The sequence below is a fragment of the Apiospora phragmitis genome, assembly GCF_038363925.1.
Source record: "Apiospora phragmitis strain CBS 135458 chromosome Unknown utg000004l:1.0-3135199.0:1.0-3139288.0, whole genome shotgun sequence".
Lineage (NCBI taxonomy): Eukaryota > Fungi > Ascomycota > Sordariomycetes > Amphisphaeriales > Apiosporaceae > Apiospora > Apiospora phragmitis.
The window spans coordinates 506,894-528,601 of NW_027117402.1; the positions used below are offsets into that span (position 1 = coordinate 506,894).

The window sequence follows — 21,708 nt, forward strand, 5'->3', positions numbered from 1 at the left end:
AGCCGAACTAGTATTCGGTTTATTTATTAAATTTTATAATAAACGACTTTTTAAAAAAAGTCTCTTTTATTTTTAATATATAATATTTTAAAAAGTATCATATAAAGTACGTCGTAAATAGTTCGGGTATTATTTTTTTAAAAAGTACGTTTAAAGGTTTGAGTTCTTAAAAAGCGAGGTTAACGTTTCTTTTTTAAACTATTAACGGGATCCCGGTATTTTAGAATGTTTCTTCGTACGTAAATAGTTTAGGGTTTAGGGTTGTCGGTTTATTTTAGCTCGGTATGTCCGGGCTCGGTCCCAATTCGCCGACCGTAATTAATTCTATTTTAATAGGGGTTATCGTTTTATAGATCGTATAATAGGGTTATCTAGGTATATAATTATATATAGCCTAGTTAGTTTCGCGTATAATTCGGAACCTGGTCTCCTCCTTATAACATATATTTAAAAAAAGGGGTTCGTCCTCGTACGGTTAATTCAGTTCGGCTTTTCTTTCGAATCTCTTACTGGCGGAAATTCTCGGGGCTCCTTAACACGGTCGCCCTTATATTGGTAAAGGCGTAAAACCGTCTCTTTACTCTTATTAATTTATAATTACCTCGTATAAATATTAATTAATATTAAATAAGCTTTTATATATACGTATAAATAAGGGTTTAATTAATATTATATCATTATATTCTATTATTTATATTTACTTATTTTATTAATTTATAAATTCTAGGTTTAATCGAGGTTTAATCGTTATATTTTATTATTTATATCTATCTTTAATACTAGCTACGAAAGGTATCGTATACCCCTCCTTATAAAATAAAAAAGGGGTTCGTACGCGCAAGTACGTAGCACCACTTTTAAAGTAATATAAACAGCTTCAGTTCCAGCTGTTCTAATAATATCTTTTTCGAATAAAAGGGACAGATTAACTAATTAAAGCCTATCGACTCGAAAACTATTAATAAAAACTAATAATAAATCTCTTAACGGGTAAAAAAAACATACCTAATATTTATTTATTAAATAAAAATAGTGTATAACTTATTTACCACCGGTTAAATATAAACCTTAAAAAATAAGGATATTAAAAGCTTAAACGAGCGTATTAATTAATAAATTTAAAACTCGATACGCGGCTTAAAATATATCCCGCTTAACCTTTATTAATAACTCGTTCGTAAATAACGAGAACTTAGTTTCTTAATTTAAATACCTAATCTTATTAAATTAAGAGATAAACTATACGAAACACTAGCCTAAAATTTAAAATAATATTATCTATTAAAGCTTAACGAAATATAAAAGAGTTACTCGGAGCGTATTAGCTACCGAATTATACGGCACGATTTCCGATATAGATAGCGGTATCGTACTAAGTATTACACTTAAAAGAATTATATAAACCTTAGAATTTTAAGATATATTAATAACTTTTTATATAGATTCGAGGTCTCTTTATAATTACTTAATTAAGATAGGTATAATAAATAAAAAGAGGCTTATAATCGATATTATATCCCTTCGAAAGTTGTACGAAAAAAAAAGATCTTATAAATCTATTATATCGATAATAAAGATAACCCGGTAAACGCCCTTACTAAAATATCCTTAAATAAAGCCCTCGAGTAAACAATCTCGATAAATAGCTTTACCGTACGTATAGAAACGTATATCGAAAGGCTAGACTCGCACGTCCCCGATAAAATATAACGTATTACGATATACGACGGCATATTTATTACTATTACTATTTTTAAACCGTTCTTTTTAATTTATAACGAGAAATAATATATATTAATATATAATAACTTCTCTTATTACCGTTATTATTATTAAATAATTAAAATAATTAATTAAAAAGATTTATTATTTAATAAAATTAACGTTAAAAAGGTATATTATTACCTATACGACTTAAACAGGTACCGAATACCGGATTAGCGCAACCTATTCGTACAAAACCCTTAAAAAAAGAAGGCCCGTATTTAAAAAGGGGAACAGGCTAATTTTATCGCTAAAATAAAAAACTGCTAATATTAGAATAATAGGAACTAAGGTTTTCTATATTACTTTAAAAAAAGTGTTACGTATTTATACGTACGAACCCCTTTTTTTATTTTATTAAAAGGGGTATACAATACCACTCATAGCTATTACTAAAGATAAATATAAATAAAAAAAGATATAAATAAAAAAAGATATAAATAAAACAAGATATAAATAAAAAAAGATATAAATAAAAAAAGATAATAATATAACCCCGATTAAACTCGGAACCCACTTATACGTACGTACGAAAGCCCATTTAATAGTAGTGTAAAAATACTATAAATAGCTGGTCCGTTTCGAGTATTTAAAGCTCGATAGATATTAACGTTCGCACGGCTCTTTTAAAATATTTTATCGCTTTTTATATAGCTTCTCTTTTAGTTTAAATTTTTAAAAACGGCGGTAAGTTCTTATTAATACAAGGGTATGCTTTAAATACGAACAGGGTAAGTATTAAATTATCGAGGCTAGCTGTATTATTTAAAGCTTTAATTATTTTTTAAAGTATTATGTTTATATTTATATAATAATTTCAGTCTTTTTATAAGATATCGCAGGTTTTATATAATAGAACGTGCGCTCGCTTAATTTTATTTACTATTTAATAAGTTTCGATAAGTATTTATTTATATATAATTCTTACTACTCGTACGTAATTTCGAAATTCTTTTTAAAAATACGTATTAAGGTAATACGAAATATATTTTAGAAGTTCTTAATAAATATATATCTAGTATTTATAAAAGGTATTTTAAATATTTTATATATAAAGGAAATTTAAAACTATAACCGCTTAAAAGAATATAACGTATCTTATAAACAAATGTCCCATATAAACGAATGTCTCATTCTTTTAAACCCTTTCCGATAAAATATAAGTTAATTTTATTATAACGTATTTAATATATTAAAATTGATCGGAATTTTTATCTCTAAATACTTCTATATTATTTTAATAAGTACGCGTATTATACCCGGGCTTTCCGTAGATTTTATAGCGTTATAAACGTGTTTCAAACGTTTTTATACGATTACTTTTTTAACGCGATTCGTTTTATAACTATTTATTAATATCTTTTTAAAACTATAAGTTTTTTTTAGCTTATATACGAAATAATTTTCTATTTTCTAGCCGTTTTTTTTATACGGCGGCGCCGGCTAAACATTTTATTTACTTTTCGAAGTATCGCGTTCTTACTTTTTAAAAAAGTAACTGGGTATATAATATATGTTATAACCTTTATAATTTAGTTAAAACTAATTAAAATAAACGTCGAAAAGCTATTTTAATACCGTATAATACGGTTTCGAACGTATTCGGTTTAAAATTAAGCCTTAATCGGGTTGTTTAAAGTCTTTAATTCTTAAAAAATAAGTAGGCTAAAAAACGTCCCCGGAGGTATTAAAATACGTAGCTTTATATCTAACTATAAAATAATATATTCCGGATTATACGGAACGAGTCTTATTTTTTAAAAGCCTCCTTATATATTCGAAACGGTGAAAATTGCTTAGAACGCTTTTAAAAACGCTAGTAAGAAGTCCTCCTTTAAAATATAAATAATATACGCCCGTATAAAATATTTAATTTCTTTCTCGTATACCCTTTTTAATATACGAAAACAGCCGATATTAAAAGGTTAAAGCTTATATAATAAATAAAAAAGTATATAAAATATAATAATCAAGTTCTTTTTATAATAAAGCTCGAAAGTTATCGAGTAATAACTTTTTTAACCGTTTTAGACTAAAAAGTAATAATAATTTTTTATATAAAACTTAGTATATTAATTAAAGTATTAAATCTAGTCTTCGCTTTTTTTATTTATAGTTTAGCTACTTTTAATAATTATAATCACCTAATCCTTCGGTAATAAGCTATTTTTATATTAAAAAAAGAGGTGCGTTTTCCCGGTAAAAATAATATACGGAAAGATAGCGTAACCGTGTAATCCGACGCCCTAAATAATTATAACTTATTCCCGGTTCTTTTATTATATTATTTTAGGTTTTCCGTATCGATCGGAGGTAGTTATAATTATTTCGGACGAGATTTAGCCTATAAGAAAACTAGTCTCGTTAAAGTTATAAATATTTTCTTTTTAAATCTTATATTTATAAATTATATTTCGTATAAGGATAAACTACGCGTAATACGCGTCGGGATATTTATAAAAAACTCTTTAATAATCGATTCTTCGGTTAAAACGCGTCTAGAGGTCTAGTTATCGTCGTATAAAGTTAAAAGCTTAATTAACGCCGACGCGTCCCGCGTTACGTAAATTAAATAATTAATTCGCTATATCTTTTATACCACTTAGCCGGGGAAAAACGATCGCGTATTTAAATTAATAATATATCGAATAATCGCATCTTTTTTAAAATTTAGAAACTTTTGAGAATTCGCAAGTATTTCGCGTCGTATAGGTTAGCCATTTCGTCTACGCTATAAAGTTTTCGATAAAACGTAATAAATTAATACAGCCTTTCGTACGCTTAAAATTAAGTCTTCTTAAAGCGCTTAAAGCGCTAGAATTATATTACTCTCTTTTTAAAGTTATAGCATTTTCGGACGTAAAAGAATATAAAAAAAGGTTAAAGCTATAAAGAAATTTATAAAAATAAGACATTCGCTTATATAAGACATTCGCTTGTGAGATACCTTATAATATTTTCGGACGTAAAAGAATATAAACAAAAGTTAAGGATATAAGGAAATTTATAAAAGTGGGATATTCGCTTATATAAGATATTCGCTTGTGGGATACGTTATTCGAATCGATAACGTAAAGTACGTTTCGTGTATTAAAATAAATAACGTTTATAATAATTTCGTAATTAAAATCGTATTTAATTTATAAAAAGAATTTTAATCGCTAATGTATTAAGTTATATAATTAATATTAAGAGTAGAATTTCTATATTTCGTTAAAGATAAATGTTTCGATTAAATTATAGCCGGAAGTTTTTAAAAGGTTATATAGCTTTTATATATAAAGGTGTCCGAACTATTAATAAAGGTGTTAGAAACTTTTTTCCATAAGGTATAATATTACTTTTATATGATTAATATTAAAGAACGGGTGCCTTTATTCCTTAACGTCGAGTAGTATTTTATCCTTTTTTTATATAATAATATTAAAGGTATTATTATAATATATTTTAAATCGGTCGGCGTTATATAGCAATAATAAGAAGGAGGTTTATATTTTAAAAATATAATACCTCATAATTTTTAATTAGTTTTATGCGTTTATTATTTTAATAAACGAAATAAGTAGTAAGCTTTCGAACTTATTTTCTATATTTCTTAAGGTTTAATTAATTCGTATACTTAAGTTTCTCGCATATAAGCTTTCGCTGAAAGTTTTTTAATTATTAAGGGCTATATTATTCCGGTATATTAAAACTCTTTATAATAAATTTAATTATATTAACCGCTTAAATTGAATTAATCGGCTTATATAATAAAGTTTATAAAATAAATATACTTATTAATAAGTTAATAAATAAATACTATATTTATCAAATAAATAATATTCTATCGTATTTTAAAAATTAATATATTCGAAATCATTTTTATTTTTTAACTCTTCTTTTTCTTTTTTTTAATCTTAAACGAAATAGTTTATATTCGTTTTTTAAAAAGGGGTTTTATCTAATATTATTACACGCTTAAAAGTATTAAGTCTTTACTTAAAACTACTTTTCAACGCTATAGTTTATCGATTAATAGCTTTACTTATAATAAATACGGCACGTTCCTCGTTAAGGCCGCTTATTCTTATATAATAATTTAGGTCGACTATTATACGATAACCTATTATTATAAATTAGTCGATTTTATTTTATACGGTTATTTATAAACCGTTTATTAACGATATATATATTAAAGGTTATACTTAATCGAGACTTATTAGTTAAATATTATTACGGTATTTAGCGATGCTCGGAGATTCGAAAATAAAACTTTGTACGTTAGCTTTTAATAGATAAGGGCTGGCTCGAGTTCGAAAACTCCTCTATATACTTATATAATTAACGTATAAACGGTAATCTCTTTTTAAACCCTCGTTTCGATGGCTTATTATATTAGTTAAAACTTATTTAATAATATTTCGAGAATTTTAATTAAATATTTCTCGGCGTTTTATACTTTTAATTATATAACGAGGTCTTTATTTAATTCGTAAAATATTATTTATAATTTATTAACGTATTAAGATACGCTTCGAAAAAGTGATATATTTAGTTTTATTTTCTTTTAAGTTTAATATAATTAAGAAAGACTTTTTTCGTACGGCTAAAAAGAATATTCGATAAGATCGTGTAATACTAGTTTTTTAAATATATTTAATCGTTTACTTATCTTAATTAATATTTATATTTTATTAATAAAATTATTACATAACTTATTAATATAGTTTTTTTCGCTTTTATATTTTTAAGAAAATAACCACTTTAGCTTAATTAGTTTTACTATTATAAATAATTCGAGACGAAGGTATATCGTACTCCGTGGAGTATGCTGGGCCCGATAATTATACGGTTTAATCCGGTAGTACCGGAATCGAAAAGAAAAAAAACGATTTCTTACGACGCTCGGGTACCTTAGATTTTAAGGTTAAACGCCTGGCTTACCGTTAAGTTCTTCCGTAGTTCCGTGAACTGTTACTTCGTACGAGGGTCTAGTATCTCTCGCTTTGGCGTTAGCTGTTCGGATGCCTGTTTTCGAGAAGGATGTGGGATATTATCTTTCCGGGTTTTTAAAGCCGGTTTTACTAGTCGGTTTTATTAATATATAAAGCCGGCCGGTAATATTAAGCTTACGAGCTTAGTTTTAAAGGATTTATTTATTAAGATATTAACTTCGTTTTTTTAAGGTAATTATAAAGCTTTTTTTAAAACGTACGATTAATTTAACTACACTAGTACTTAGTTTATCCGTCGAGCTTTATAATAAACGACTTTTAAAAAGAGGTCTCTTTTATTTTTAATATATAATATTTTAAAAAGTATTATACGAGGTAATGTACCCTATAAGCGAGCTGCGTATATAAGCGAGCTGCGCACTTTTAATTAATTTTCTTATAATTAACTTTATATTAACTTTTCTCCATTAATAAGTATAGAATTAAAAAATAAAAAAAAGGTTTAATTTAGCGCTTGAAGCGGTTTAAAATAACCCGAAATTATATGTATAAAAAGCTGTAACGATATATTATGTCCTAGAGTCGACGTTACGCAGCCGACGACGTGGAATTCGACCACGATCCGAAATCTCTATAAACTCTTAAAAGCTTTTTAGTTTTAAAAAGGAATTAATTATTCTATATATTATTAATCTAAATACGCGATCGTTTTTTCCCCGGCTAAGCAATATAAAAGATATAACGAATTAATTATTTAGTTTACGCGACGCGAGACGTGTCGGCGTTAATTAAGCTTTTAACTTTATACGATAATAATTAAACCTCCGGACGCGTTTTAATTAAAGAATCGATTATTAAAGAGTCCTTTACGAAAATTATAACGCGTATTACGTATAGTTTATTTTTATACGGAATATAATTAATAAATATAAGATATAAAAAGATGATATATATAATTTTAACGAGACCGGGTTTTTTATAAGCTAAATTTTATTCGAAATAATCGTAACCACCTCCGATTAATGCGGAAGGCCTAAGGTAAAATAGGAAAAGAACCGGGAATAGGTTATAATTATTTAGGGCGTCGGATTAAATAGTTACGCCATCTTTCCGTATATTAATTTTACCGGGAAAATGTACCTCTTTTTTTAATATAAAAATAGTTTATTATTAAAAAACTAAGTAATTATAATTTTTAAAAATAATTAAATTATAAATAAAAAAGGCGAAAATTAAATTCGATATTTTAATTAATATATTAAGTTTTATATAAAATTTTATTATTATTTTTTAATTTTAAACGGCTATGAAAGCTGTTACTTAATAATTTTCGAGCTTTATTATAAAAAGAACTCGATTATTATACTTTATATATTTTTTTATTTATTATATAAAGTTTAATTTTTTAGTATCGATCATTTTTATATATTAAAAAGGCGTACGGGAAAGAAATTAAAGGTTTTATACGGGCGCATATTATTTATATCTTTAAAGAGGGCTTTTTACCAGCGATTTTAAAAGCGTTTTAAGCGATTTTTACCGTTTCGAATATATAAAAAGGCTTTTAAAGGATAAGAATCGTTTTATATAGTCCGGAATATATTATTTTATAATTTAATATAAAACTACGTATTTTAATACTTCCGGGGATATTTTTTAGTTTATTTATTCCTTAAAAATTAAAAACTTTAAATAATTTAATTAAAAATTAATCTTAATCCGAATATATTCGAAACCGTATTATATAGCATTAAAATAACTTTTTAATATTTATTTTAATTAGTTTTAATTAGATCGTAGAAGTTATAACGTAAGTTATATACCGAGTTACTTTTTTAAAAAATAAAAACGCGATACTTTAAAAAGTAAATAAGATATTTAGCCGGCGCCGCCGTATAAAAAAACGGCTATAAAATAAAAAATTATTTCGTATATAAATTAAAAAAGACTTATAGTTTTAAAAAGATATTAATAAATAATTATAAAACGAATCGCGTCGAAAGAGTAGTTATATAAAGACGTTTAAGACACGCTTATAACGTTATAAGATCTATAGAGAGCCCGGGTATAATATGCGTACTTATTAAAATAATATAAAAACCTTTAAAAATAATAATTATTAATATATTTATTTAGTTTTAAACGTTATAATTAAATTAATTTATAATTTATAAAGCTTAATAATAAAAAGTACGTAGCTCGTTTATATACGTAGCTCGCTCATAAGGTACGTTATATAATAAATTATTTAAGTAACATTTTTTTTAAAACTTTCTTTAAGGGTTTAAGCTTTTAAAGATTAAAGTTAATATTCTTTATTTAAATTATTAAAATAATCTCGGTATTTTAAATTACTTTTTCGTGCGTAAATAATTCGGGGTCTAAAGTTATTAGTTAGTTTAAGTTCGATATATTTAAGCTCGGTCTCGATTAATCGATTATAATTAATTTTATTTTAATAAAGGTTATCGTTTTATAAGTCGTAAAATAAAGTTATTTAAATATATAATTATATATAGCTTAGCTATTTTTATATATAGCTTAGCTATTTTTATATATAGCTTAGCTATTTTTATATATAATTCGAAACTTAGTCTCTTCTTTATAATATATACTCGAGAAAAGGGGTTCTTTTTCGTACGGTCGATTCAGGTCGGCTCTTCCTCCGAATTTCTATAACGGGAGGAAATTCTCGAAGCTCTTTAATACGGTCGCCCTTATATTAATAAAGGCGTAAAACTATCTCTTTACTCTTATTAATCTATAATCACCTTACGTAACTATTAATTAATATTAATTAAGCTTTTATATATACGTATAAATAAGTGTTTAATTAATATTATATCATTATATTCTATTATTTATATTTACTTATTTTATTAATTATAAGAGGTATCGTATACCCCTCTTTATAAAGTAGAAAAAGCGTTCGTACGCGTAGGTACGTAGCACCCCTTTTAAGGTAGTATAAACAGCTTTAGTTTAACTATTCTAATAATAATATTAAATTTAAGAATTAAGTTTTTAAACTTAAAATAATTAATAAATAACGAGCTACCGGAATTTATTTACGAAATATTCTTAAACTTTTAAACTCTCTATTATATTAATATAAATAAAGCCCCGGTTAAAAAGTAGTCCCTTTAAACGTTAAATAGTTTAATCATTAATAAATACTTATTAAAAAAGCGTTTATATTTATTAACTCTCGATATATATATTAAATTAAACTTTTAGTTTATAATAAAAATATTTAACCTAATAGTATTTATAAAAACCTATTATTTTATAAGCTTAAAAAAACGCTTAGTATTTTAAATACTTAATTAATAAAATTAAAATAAAAAAGGAATTACTTTTAAGTCGAACTAAATAAAATATATAAATTTAAACTTTATTAAATAATTAAAAACTTTAATTGTACTTTTATTATTAAATAAAATATGATGATAATTAAAAATAAAATAATAAGTTAATAATATAACCTTTAAAATAAAAAAAAAAAAAATTAATTAAAATTTAAAAAACAAGTTTAATATTATTAACTATGTTAAAATTAAAATTTATTAAAGTTATAATTTTCTAATTTATTTTTAAATAATTATTAATAAAATAAACCTAGGTTGCGATATAGTTTAGTGTTAAGTTTAGGTGGCTACTTATGTGGTAGGACGGCTAAGTGGTTAGGGTGCTTACCCACTGCCAACCCAGAATGCTGATTTTGCTGGTAGGTCCAACAGGAACGGGTCTTTGATCTCCTGCAAAACAAAGAATGCCATGTTGCGAGTCCCGAGGGTTCTTGTCCCACAAGAGTCATATTATCCATATGATCCACGGGGGCCCCAAACTGTTACGCATACCAGAACAACGTATCCGAATAGCATCCGGGCTATCTCGATCGTTGATTCCAAGGCATACGCACGACCTGGGAAGGAGCAAATGTGTCCGGTTGTCACACTCGAAGACAGTAAAGGGCGGTGGGCAGGGACCTTGCAAATCATGGATGACATGACCATCGCTCGATCCGAGTCCGACTTGGAACTGATTGTCATCTCCACAGGCAGCATGCCCTATGCCGATGGCAATAGATATTATCAAGAAGCAGTGGATAGCACAGGATCATGATCTTATTCGTGGTTTGATGAGGAGTTACAGCACAAGCAATACTACTACAAACCGCAGGACTCGCTAACTTTCGGACAGGGCCCCGGTTCTGGAATAACTCCGTTTCTGGAGGAAACTCGACGGAGTCTCAATGCAGATATAGATCTTGGGCCTTTTGTCCGACGCCGGGCATCCATCATTGAGGGAGCCGAACGTTGCAGCGTGGAAAAGGAAAAGCCGCAGACAGCCAGTCAGTCCGAGAAATACCACTTCTACAATGTACTATGGGTGGAAACCATAGACGGGATCATGTACAGGAAGGCTGCCGGGCGAGTGCCGAAGGATATCTGGGAAGAGAACTGCGGGGAGCTCGAGACGATTGTGCTGGGGTAGACGATAGCCTAACCAAAGGCTGCGCCGTAAGTACCTAGAAAGCTGCTCTTCACGAAGCAGGGAAACAATTGCATCGTCATCACAGACCTCAGCAGCTCGCAGGTTCTGTTTCAAGCTGCTACCGCCTCGTCCTCCTCAGCGTCCAATGCACCGCACATGACGGTCCACCGAGGCGGTTGGGGGGTCCCGAGATCGCCACAGTGCGCTATTATGCCTTCACCACCTCGAAGATGGATGTGACGCTGCGCCTACTCGGGGGCGGCGGCACCACCACCACTACAAGAAGGGTTTCGACATCGCGACGGGCCTGGGCCGGCTGCGCTGGGGTTGCAAGTCTTCTTGTCTGCTCGGCGATGGCGGGAGCGAGATATTAGAATCTGACGTGGATCATGGTGCTACGTTGGCAAAGTTCGAGAGGACCAAGGGGGGCGGTTGCCTCACGATCCCGTCCGCCAAGGGTGGCCTCCAGTCAATCTGACGCAGCTCGAGGAAATCGTGGCGAGGTGCATATCCGAGAGGGAAAGAAGGAGACGGCGCGAGATGGAGATGGCCTTGAAAGGGGCCGCGGAGATAGTTGAAGGTGTTTTCGGGTCTTAGGGCGGGGACAGGAGGGGGGGAGGCAAAATGTGGCCATGGTCGGTCCTGGTCCTGGTCCTGGTCCTGACCTCGCGCCACCATCGCTATCTGTTTCCCCAGCTCGCGATCTATCGATAACAGACGAAGAAAGGGGAAGAAAACGTCCCATATGGCCAGTCGAGAGAATTGTCCCTTTGCGAGTCGTGCCTTCCACGGTGCCTGTTTCAAGCCCCTGAACGGATCTTGGCATCGCAGCGATGTGCCCGATCGATGCCGGATTGATTGAACCAGTGAGAATCGTGTTCCTGACAGCATGTGTCGCCACGGAGGTATCCGTCAGTGCTCGACCGAACAAATTCGCCTCTCTTTAATTCTAATTTTAGCCTGTCATAACCCCGTATCGCACCTGGGCCCTCTGGAGTTTCGAGGCTGAGTGAATTCTAAATGCTCAAGAAGCTTAGAGGCGCAAACGCCAAGCTTCATGCGTTCTAGCTGCGCCAAGTGGATTTGGTTGTTTCGCTGCCAGCTGTGGAGCTGGCCCGTTGGCCTCTTGATAGGCCCGCAATCCCTGCCGGCCGGGCCTATAAGGGCTCGGGCACTAATGACGCCTTCACCCAATCTGGCAAATGAGGGTCTATAGGTTCATGCGCTACAGGGGCCCACTCGGGCCTTTATAGTAACATGGGGGGTCTCCTAGGCCCCTGTCTTCTACCCCACCGCCGATGGGACCCGGAGGCTCAATCATGTGGCGACATGGCCGGTTGCCGTTGTCAACTCCTACCTTTGACACCTCCAGATGCAACCTTTCCGCAGCAATCGGGGTGGGCCGGGGAGCCTTCGCTTGTGACTTCGGGTCATTTGCGCAAATTGAAGTTGAATCGAACTGGGGATACTACTCCTTCACGTCAAAATGAAAATGCTACGGGGTATGGCAACATACACTTGTCTGTCTATATAATCTGTCTCGCCCGTCGTGAAGTCTTTTGTTTCTGATTCTTCATCCAGCCAACCTTCCAACCTTCAATCCAACCAACCCACCCTACTTCCCTTCTTTTTCACCTTCTCCCTGAGTTGATCTCGCACCGTCGCACTAGCTGCTTCATATTCATTCGCTCTTAAAAGCCAACCAGCCCACTCTTTTTCCAGATCAACTCAGCTCCAAAAAACAACACTCCACCAACTTCATCAAAATCAAAATGCAGTTCTTCACCCTCATCACCTCCGCCCTCGTCGCCGTCGCGGCCGCGAGCCCCCTCCGCGCGGGCCCCGACAACAGCGTCGCCCAGGCCCTGGCCCGCCGCGCCGAGGAGACCCAGGACGGCCTCGCCAAGCTGCAGGAGGTCGGCCCCAAGCTGAGCGAGCTGCTGCAGGCGCTCGCCGACAAGCAGAACTCCGGCGTCGCCGCCGCGTCCACGGACGGCGAGAGTGACTTCAGCGTCCAGGCCGCCGACTTCAAGGTCCAGGACGTCATCCAGGACATCCTCAAGGCCCTCGGCGGCGAGGACGGCATCAAGAACATCGTCAAGACCATCGTGGGCCTCATCCCGGGCGCCTCCAACTTCCAGGGCATCGTCGACAGCGCACTCAACATCATACTACCCCTCATCACCGGCGGCGCCAAGGGCAACGGCTCCGGCGCCGGTGCCGGTGCTGCCCCGGCCGCTCCCGCCGCCCCGGCCAAGAACACCACCGCCAAGGCTTTCAACGTCGACGAGATCTCCTACGTGTAAAGACTAGCCAGATCGACGGTGACGCTACGGGTGGCTACTGGTAAACACTGTGTATCCTTTTTCGATTCTGGAATCCTGTTGTACATACATCTATCTATGGGATAGCTTCGGCTTTTGGCTTTTCTTATATCATATTTTCTGGGTGTGGAGGAAAGGGACAGGGTCCTGGTTCAGGTAGGGGTTGATTGCCTTGATCGTCCTCTCATACGAGTTCGCTACCACCGTCAGAAATGATGGGGCTCACATTGTACATTACACGCTGCCTTGAGACTCAAGAATTGACCCCTTGTACAAAACAAGAAAACAATATTCTATGAACCCTATCGTGACCGTGTCTAACCTAAAATCTAAACCGCTACCTACTCTTGCTGCACAACGCTTCTGTCGATCAAATGTGCGTTTAATCGCATTTCAAAAGGAAGCCCCCTTTACCTTGTCCCACCTAGCATCAACGTATATCTATCTACCAAGATCTTGTATCGAACTTACTATTCAGGTGTGACCTATTATTTAATAACTGTGTCCGTTGATGCAGTCTCAGGTCCCTTTCCCTTAGCAATCCCAGCAGCCTTTCCCTTCGCAGAGCGCCACGGCATAATTCTTTTAGCGGTGGACTTGAACTTTGAGAATTTCGACTTCTTCTTGGGTGGCTCGGTCGTCTGGGGCGGCTGGGGCGACTGGGGCGACAAGGGCGACTGCGGCCACTGGGGCGGCTGGGGCGGCTGGGCCCGTTTGGGCACCTTGATGCCCGCCTCCATTTTCTTAGCTTTCAGCACCTCAGGCGTCATGTTCCTGCCGTCCGTCTTGATGTATTCCTCCAGCTCCTCGCCATCCTCCAGTCCCTCGCCTCCCTCCGCCGCGTCGATCGGGAAGGGGTCGCTCGCGCTGTGCCGCATTCCCGCGAAAGCGATGTAGTTCCGCTTTTTGGACTGCGGGCCGTCCGGCCTGGGCTTGCCCGGCGTCCGGGTGCTCGGGCCAGGTCCTTCCTCGGGCACGGCCAGCTTTAGCCCATTGTAGCATAACGGGTCTCCCTCCTTGTAGCCCGGCAGCTCGATGGCGAGGCGGCCCTGGAACTGAGAGTCCTGGACCGTCTGGTGGGCGCAGGCCGCCGCCATGCGCTGGCGGTAGACGTCGAAGTTGTACTCCTCCTCGAACAGGTCTCAGATCCAGGCCGGGTCCTGGTCCAGGTCGCCGCGGTGGTCCATGACCCGGAGGCGCCGGTAGAACTCGCACACGACGGCGAAGACGATGTACCCCGCCGGCCACCACCCGTCCCCCGCCGGAATGTCGGCGCACTCCAGCCCGCCCCAGACGGCGTCGTCGGTGATCGTGATGTTGCCCGCCTCCAGCATATCGGCGAAGCGATCTTTTATCGTGTTCAACCTCTTGTTGCGGCCGACCTTGTAGGGGTCGATGACGGCGATGCGGTCGGTCACGACCGAGCCGTCGGGCAGTCTTTTGACGCGGGAGATGGTGGCCACCCAGACCTTGTTGCCCTCGCATCCGTGCAGGTATAATGCGAAATTCTTACGTCTGGCCTCTTGGAAATGTCGACTGAGCTGTCCGTCCCTTCTTTTGCGTATGTCGCGCATAGCGACAGAGTGTTGGGTAGCCTTCCCAAAGAAGGGGCGGTAGGCTCCGCCATTCAGAATCTCGACGTGTCCCCCGAGCTGCGAGGCCGCTGTTTCCCAGTACAAGGCGTAACACAGGCTCCACGTGGTAACGTCCTTGTCTCTTGCCACCTGCAGATTGAACAGGCCTCGGAGGGGCTCGACAAACTTCTTGACTGGTACAGCTGCCCCACCTCCCTCGCCGCCCCGGCGTGGTGTCTGGGACAAATGTATGGTTACACCGTCGCTTGCAATTCTGCCCATGCACTCCTTGGCACTGTCCTGAATCTCATCACCCGTAATGGCATCGTCCAACGGTCTGTCATCAGCCATGGTGTCTTCTTCCTTGCCCCGTATCTATATATAGTGAGTGTACTATTTACGAGTTTCTGACTTAAGAAGGGTATGGCAGCTATGGATGATCTAATGTTGAAGTTAGTAAGGGGGTATCGAGTGCATATCAGCTACAACCACAGGAACAAATAAGCGCGTTTTGCGTAGAGTCGGGGCTTCTTCATTGTTGCTGAAACGTCCGAATCCGGCGGGTGTTGCTTGGTAGACAAAAAGTCCAGTTGGCTACGGTACGCTTTATTCAACAGTCCATCCCATTGTATGAAGTCGTTACCCTAAAACTGCTTCCGTTACATCCACAAAGAGGCGTTATAAAAACCAAGACATTGGAGAGGCATTTGCATGTCCCAATTCAGCCCAAGAACACTGGACAATGCCAGAAGCGATCGAAAGCCTCCCATGTTCAACTAACAGAAAAATGAACTGTGAAGGTTCTACGACGAGTGGCATCAACAAGCAACTGATGCATCGTGGCTTGCGGATGGCTACTGTATATGCTTGCTGTCCTGAGAACTACCCTAGAAGATCATTAGCCTCACAATACTGCAACCCCTACTGATCTTAATGACTTGCAGACCCTGCGTCCCGCAATAAATTGACCAATCAAGGTCTCTTTACATGATGTCATAGATAAGCGGCTTACCCCCGTGAGAGGGATTAGATGTCGTGGTTTATTAGAGAGAATGAGTACTACAGACCCAAACCACCGTGATGCCTGCAGCGGTGGTGATTCGGGGCCCCTTTTCCTACTCCATCGACAATAGACGATAAAAAAAAAGACAAGCAGACAGAAATGCAGCTGGTATACCGCCTAAGAGACCCTCTCTGCTCCCCAAACTCCTGATACGCGTTTCCCTTACTTCCGTCCGTGGCCTGACCCAGACAGCTGATAGATGGACTGGCCACCCCGTCTCCCACGCCTACTCCTCCTCCTCCCCCTTACTTCTTCGCCGCCGCCTCATTCTCGGCCCGCTCCTCCTCAGCAGCCCTCTCCGTGTCACGTGCGAGCTGCTCCTCGAGCTTCTTCATGCGCTCCTCGGCGCGCACGCGTTTTGCTCGTTCGGCCTCGCGGCGCGACTCCTCGCGCCGATGCGCCACGATGTGCGGCAGCGTGCGGAGCACGTGCCACAGCCCCTTGAAGCCGGCCGCGAGGTGCGAGAACGCCTCGGCGAAGTGCGTCTTGGTCTCGGTGTAGTTGCTGCGCGCTGACGCCGCGTGCTTCTTGGCCAGGTACGCGCGCTCCGCCTTCTGGGCCTGCGCGTACTGGTCCGAGGCCTGCTTGCGCGACTCCATCAGGGCCGTGATGGTCGCGGAGCGATGGCGCTCGTGCTTGCTCTTCTTGTTGCCGCTGTCGTCCTCGTCGCCTTCGGCGCCCTTGCCCTTGCCCTTTTTGTTCATCTTGGTCTTCTTGCCCGTGGCGCCTTCGCCGGCCTCGAGGTCGACGTCCTCCTCGTCCTCCTCCTGCTTCTTGCCCCAGGCCATGGTTGTTGTATGGAAAGTTTAGTTATGGTAGTTGTGTGGGTATCAAAGAGTTTCGTGGTGGGTTATATGAGAGATAGAGAGTGTATGTGCTTCAAGCTCAGGGTATCACAGGTATGCGCGCAGCGTGGGTATCTTGGTAGTCGTTGAATGAAAAGGAAATAAGAGCCCGAGGTGAACGAAAGGCTGGTACTAATGAATGTGTAGATGTTGGTATCAAGTCTGGATGCCCAACACGGTGCCGCTGCGAGGTAAAAAGATAGGTATATGGAAAATAAAGAATGAGAAACTGCCGAATGAGAGGAAGAAAAGGCCCGAGTAGGGCGCTATAGCACCTGATATAGTCCAAGGGGTCGAGGTTGGTGGTCTTGAGTTAGCGCGCCAGCCCAGCAGGAAGGGGGGACATCGTGATGAGACCCTCATGCGCATTTCCGCAATATAAGTGAATGTATTTCCCATAAACCACTGCATTGGCTCTAAGATACTAGCGCAGGGTCCAGTTTCCTCAGGCTTAGATTGTGCATTGAGTATTAAGGGTCTAATAGACCAAAAAGCTCGGACATGATATTGGTAGGGCGACTCAACACGAAACAAACCAGTGCCCACAATTTGTAGTTTAATGCAAAAAACACATGGGAAAGATGCGAAAGATGCCGCTCTCGTTTGTTCAATGCTGAATGCTGCGGGCGTCTCATCGTGAACCCGGAGCCGTCTGCGTCGGCGGTGAAGCCGGGTAGGTGGATCTGTTTCAACCAATGGATTCAAACAAATGATAGAAAAATTAGCATGGAGGTTTGCCACTAGTCGCGACTGTCACAGGTTGACCGAGTCGATACCTTTTCCACTTCATAACCAACACAGTCTCTTTGTCTCGTTGAGGGCTATCGCTCTGTCCTTGACACTTGGCATCGCCTTGATGGCTTTCACTGGGAGCCCCTTATCACCTCCCTCGTGCCCAGCCTAAGTACGGGGCGTTCATTGAAGGGGCTGGACCCTAGACTGATGGCTTCTGTATCATATTCCGTTTGGCCCATGTGGTGTCCGCCACGCGCCCACGGCGAGCTCCGGTGCTCCGGCTGTCAGCATCGCGGAGAAGTATATCATTCCACTGCCAACTATCCCACCTGCTGACTACTCGGTTAATAGACAGCCATCAAACTCCTATTCATTCATTGATGCCGGTTCCCTGGCGGGCACTGGCAGGTCACAATAGAATCAACGACACATGGGATAGTGGGCTCTATTCAACATATTGTTAGTGTAAAATCCGCATGTGCCTCGAATGCTTTGGAGAGTCAACTTCTTGTTGATTACAACCCCGCGCCGCTTGATAATGGCCGAGGCTGGTTCAGGGACCTAACCCTGTGTCCAATATTGTTCGGCACTCGTTCCACCCCTGCGGCCATGGGCAAGAAAGGCGTGTTCGTGTATTATATCAAGTCGACAGGGATCTTGAGGAATTACCGTAACATAGGACATCATGTGATCATGCGGCAGTGAATTGCGCGTACGGACAGGTTTGCAACCCAGGCCAGAGGGCGATGAGGTCCATCAGCATCCGAGGGGACGGTTATACCCTCCGTGGACGATAAGTATGCTGTGCCGCACGTCCCACAAATTGCTTCACTTGTATGATGATCCCGCATGCACATGCAATTGAAGGGATTTCATGAGGGGTTTTGGCTGTGTTGAAGAAAGGAGACACGCTGCAGATTCTTGTGCTCGTCTTCTTCCCTTCTTCTCTCAGATATCCTTAATTGACACTTGAAATTGGAAAGAAAATCGCCAAATAAACACATAACACCATTACCTATTATCGTTAGTCGATGTAGTGGTTGGAGCTACGCATATTCTTGACTGCTATTATCCTTCTTCGCCAAGATGCCGAAGGTTTTCATGTAGGTCGACTCCCTCGCACCAGAACAACACAGCAACTTTGCCAGGTTTTCTGACACTAGTCTCTAGCATGGGCGGAATGGGCCACATCGGCGGCGTTATCCTAGACCTGCTGACTAGGTCGCACCCGGAAGTGGAAGTCCGAGTCCTAGCCCGGGACCAGGACAAGGCGGACAAGGTCACGTCCAAGTACCCGAGGGCGCAGTGCGTGATCGGAGACTTCGCGAGCCTGGACCTGATCGAGATGACGTGTCGTGGCGCCGACATTGTGATCAACGCGGGCCCGGACATCACCCACGACGACACGCTCAAGGCGGTCCTCCAGGGGCTGCAGCACCGTGAGGGCGGTAGTGGCGCGAAGAAGCCGTACCTCATCCACACGTCGGGCGCGTTACTTGATCTGCGACTTGCGGGAGCCTGGGGGCGTGAAAAGGGAAAAGGTTTGGGATGACATCGTAGATAGTGAGCAACTTGTCTCGATGCTGGATACGGCCGTTCACCGAGTCACGGCCAAGGTACGTCTTGAGCATGCGCTCCCGAAACTTCACGCAGCTGACTTGGTCAACCCCTTGCGAAGCTGGTTCTGTCGGCCGCGCCCCAGGTTAAGGTAGCCATCCTAGCACCGGCTGGCGTCAAAGGCATCAGCCCTTCGGTTTGTCACCCACTCCCCATCACGATGCCGGCCATCTTGCAGTGCGTGCGGGCCTTCAAGAGCCCCTTCATGATCTGTGAAGGCGAGAATGCCGTCGGCATGATACACGTCCTAGACCTCGCGCGCATGTACACGGTCCTGGTCGACGATGTCCTCGCCACACGCGGGTGACGAGAGCAAGACCAAGCCGCCGCCTTTCCAACTCTGTGGCGAGAACGCATACTACTTCGGCTCGGCGACGGATACGCCGTACCGGCGCGACTGGATGGCGGGGCTCGCCCCGCTACTGGAGAAGCATGGCGTCGTGGAGAGCGGTTGTACGGTCAAGTCGGTCACTGCCGCCGAGGTCGCGCGTCGGGTGCTGTTCGGGGACGACTATGATCCGGACGCGCCGCCGCCGCCGCTGGACAGCTGGGCCACGCACATCACGCACGGCTTGGGTGCCAACCTTCGCGTCCGGGGTTCAAAGATGCGGAAGCTGGGCTGGGAGCCTGAGCATCTGTCCTATTTCGAGACGATGGACGAGGTCATCCCGGCGTACTTAGAGCGGGAGAAAGAGACCGCCGCCAAGTAGGTGGGACGAGGAGGACGAGCTGATTGGCTCACCGAAACCTCAGCGGCATATCACAGGCGGACCAACATACAGTAGGTAGTTTCGAGCAAAAACATTTTGGATGCTACGTTAGATTGCGTCCTGCGCGAAGATGACGGATATATCTCAGTGTGAAAACGTGACAACGCTGTCAGTCACCAGCGCTGACACGGGCATTACATGAACGGACCTAGAAACAAAAAAATGCAGTTTCAGGCACCGTATGGGTATGGAGCTGTATGGGATGGCCCGCTGTCTTACGTGCCTGCAAACGTCAGGCTCTACGAGAACTAGACGGGGGTACGTAAGCAATTACACGGAAGCAGAGCAGGATCTGAAAGGATGGTGGCAATCTAGCTTACGAACACCCCCAACCTGTCGAGGGCCTTGGATATTGAACAATCCAGACCGAAATCAACCACGCTGCAAGCTGTGAGTGGGTGGAGGGATGCTCGGCTTGTGGCCAGTTGCTGAAACCCCCTCCTCGCGACGAAGACTGGAAAAGCCGGTCGATTAGCGAGTCTTTGACTTGGCGTGTCGAAACTTGCAAGCTTGGGGGCTGGATCATGATGAGATTTTCAATATTCTCGCTTACTGACGTGGCCGCTCTTTGAAAGGTCGCACGGTAACTGAATGACAAGAATGCCTTGCAACATCGGGGTTGACCTGATAGTGACACATGACGACACGACCCACGAAACAAGGCTCTACTATACGTATTGCGCGTTCACCTTGGAATAGAATTTGCGTGTTGTACGTACATCTGCCGACTATTGAAGCAGGCTGAGAGAGATATAGCAGACGCATGACTAGATAGAATGATGTCGTTGTTTTCTATTTAGCCGCAATGTCGGACATGACCGCTGCAATAGAACGCTCGGCGCTGCGGGGTGGGTGGTGGTGGTTGTTGGCACTGCCAGCCGCAACATCCCGGCAATCTGTAGACGGGAACGAAGGGGGAAAACAGGGATGGGGGTTGGTCGCACACGAACTGGTGTCCCGTTCCCAAAATCTGCCTTGGCTGTGGAGATTCGGAGCAGTAAGGCTGAATGCAGCCTTGGGGTATGAATTATCAATTCAGATTTGCCACAACACCATGGAGGGTGTATACGACATTGGAAATCTGTAGACGATGCACTCCCGCTCGATTGAGATGGCCTGCTTTGCGGTGTAGTAATCAATCGCGGGCGGCCTCCGGGGCAGGATTTGGAGGCGGCGCAGTACGATATGGATGAGAAAAAGAACCAAAGTGCTGACCGCATGTACTTGGGTGCCGTCGCAGAAGCCGTAAGAAGGGAAGCTCCCTCGTCCGGGGCACTCTTACTTGCTACATTCGCACGTACACTAGAGTCAGGAACCAATGTTGATCATGTGCGACGCCGGGAGATAAGCAAGCAAACGACCCATGCATTTGCTTGCGCCATAGTATTGATGAGAGGCGACGAGGAGGTCTGCCGAGAGGCTGACGCGGCAGTCTTTTCGACAGGTATCCAAATAGTGAATGTGTGAGTTGTCGGCCGGAGCTTTGGCGGTGTCGGTAGGAATTGAGATTCTAGAACCTCCAACTGGTGACGTTGGTGGTTGCAGGCAGCTGGATAAGTGAAATGGACAGTCATGTAGGACT

At 40.6% G+C, this 21,708-nt stretch overlaps 6 protein-coding genes across 6 annotated transcripts; 2 read left to right on the forward strand and 4 right to left on the reverse strand.

The window, feature by feature from the left end:
* Nucleotides 1-11,585: 11,585 nt before the first annotated feature.
* On the reverse strand, nt 11,586-11,876 carry PG994_003322 (uncharacterized protein; the record flags this gene model as incomplete). Its single annotated transcript, XM_066854731.1, has 1 exon — nt 11,586-11,876. One exon carries the CDS (start codon nt 11,874-11,876, stop codon nt 11,586-11,588), a length of 291 nt encoding a protein of 96 aa, XP_066719009.1.
* A 1,094-nt stretch (nt 11,877-12,970) lies between these two features.
* On the forward strand, nt 12,971-13,504 carry PG994_003323 (uncharacterized protein; the record flags this gene model as incomplete). The annotated part of the gene is made up of 1 exon (XM_066854732.1): nt 12,971-13,504. The coding sequence occupies one exon, from the start codon at nt 12,971-12,973 to the stop codon at nt 13,502-13,504; it is 534 nt and encodes a 177-aa protein (XP_066719010.1).
* A 506-nt stretch (nt 13,505-14,010) lies between these two features.
* PG994_003324 (uncharacterized protein) lies at nt 14,011-14,619 on the reverse strand (the record flags this gene model as incomplete). The annotated part of the gene is made up of 1 exon (XM_066854733.1): nt 14,011-14,619. One exon carries the CDS (start codon nt 14,617-14,619, stop codon nt 14,011-14,013), a length of 609 nt encoding a protein of 202 aa, XP_066719011.1.
* Nucleotides 14,620-14,664: 45 nt separating this feature from the next.
* PG994_003325 (uncharacterized protein) lies at nt 14,665-15,447 on the reverse strand (the record flags this gene model as incomplete). Its single annotated transcript, XM_066854734.1, has 1 exon — nt 14,665-15,447. One exon carries the CDS (start codon nt 15,445-15,447, stop codon nt 14,665-14,667), a length of 783 nt encoding a protein of 260 aa, XP_066719012.1.
* Nucleotides 15,448-16,404: 957 nt separating this feature from the next.
* PG994_003326 (uncharacterized protein) lies at nt 16,405-16,947 on the reverse strand (the record flags this gene model as incomplete). The annotated part of the gene is made up of 1 exon (XM_066854735.1): nt 16,405-16,947. One exon carries the CDS (start codon nt 16,945-16,947, stop codon nt 16,405-16,407), a length of 543 nt encoding a protein of 180 aa, XP_066719013.1.
* A 1,878-nt stretch (nt 16,948-18,825) lies between these two features.
* Nucleotides 18,826-20,066, forward strand: PG994_003327 (uncharacterized protein; the record flags this gene model as incomplete). The annotated part of the gene is made up of 5 exons (XM_066854736.1): nt 18,826-18,842; nt 18,910-19,230; nt 19,304-19,355; nt 19,418-19,642; nt 19,707-20,066. The coding sequence occupies 5 exons, from the start codon at nt 18,826-18,828 to the stop codon at nt 20,064-20,066; spliced, it is 975 nt and encodes a 324-aa protein (XP_066719014.1).
* Between the last annotated feature and the right edge of the window lie 1,642 nt (nt 20,067-21,708).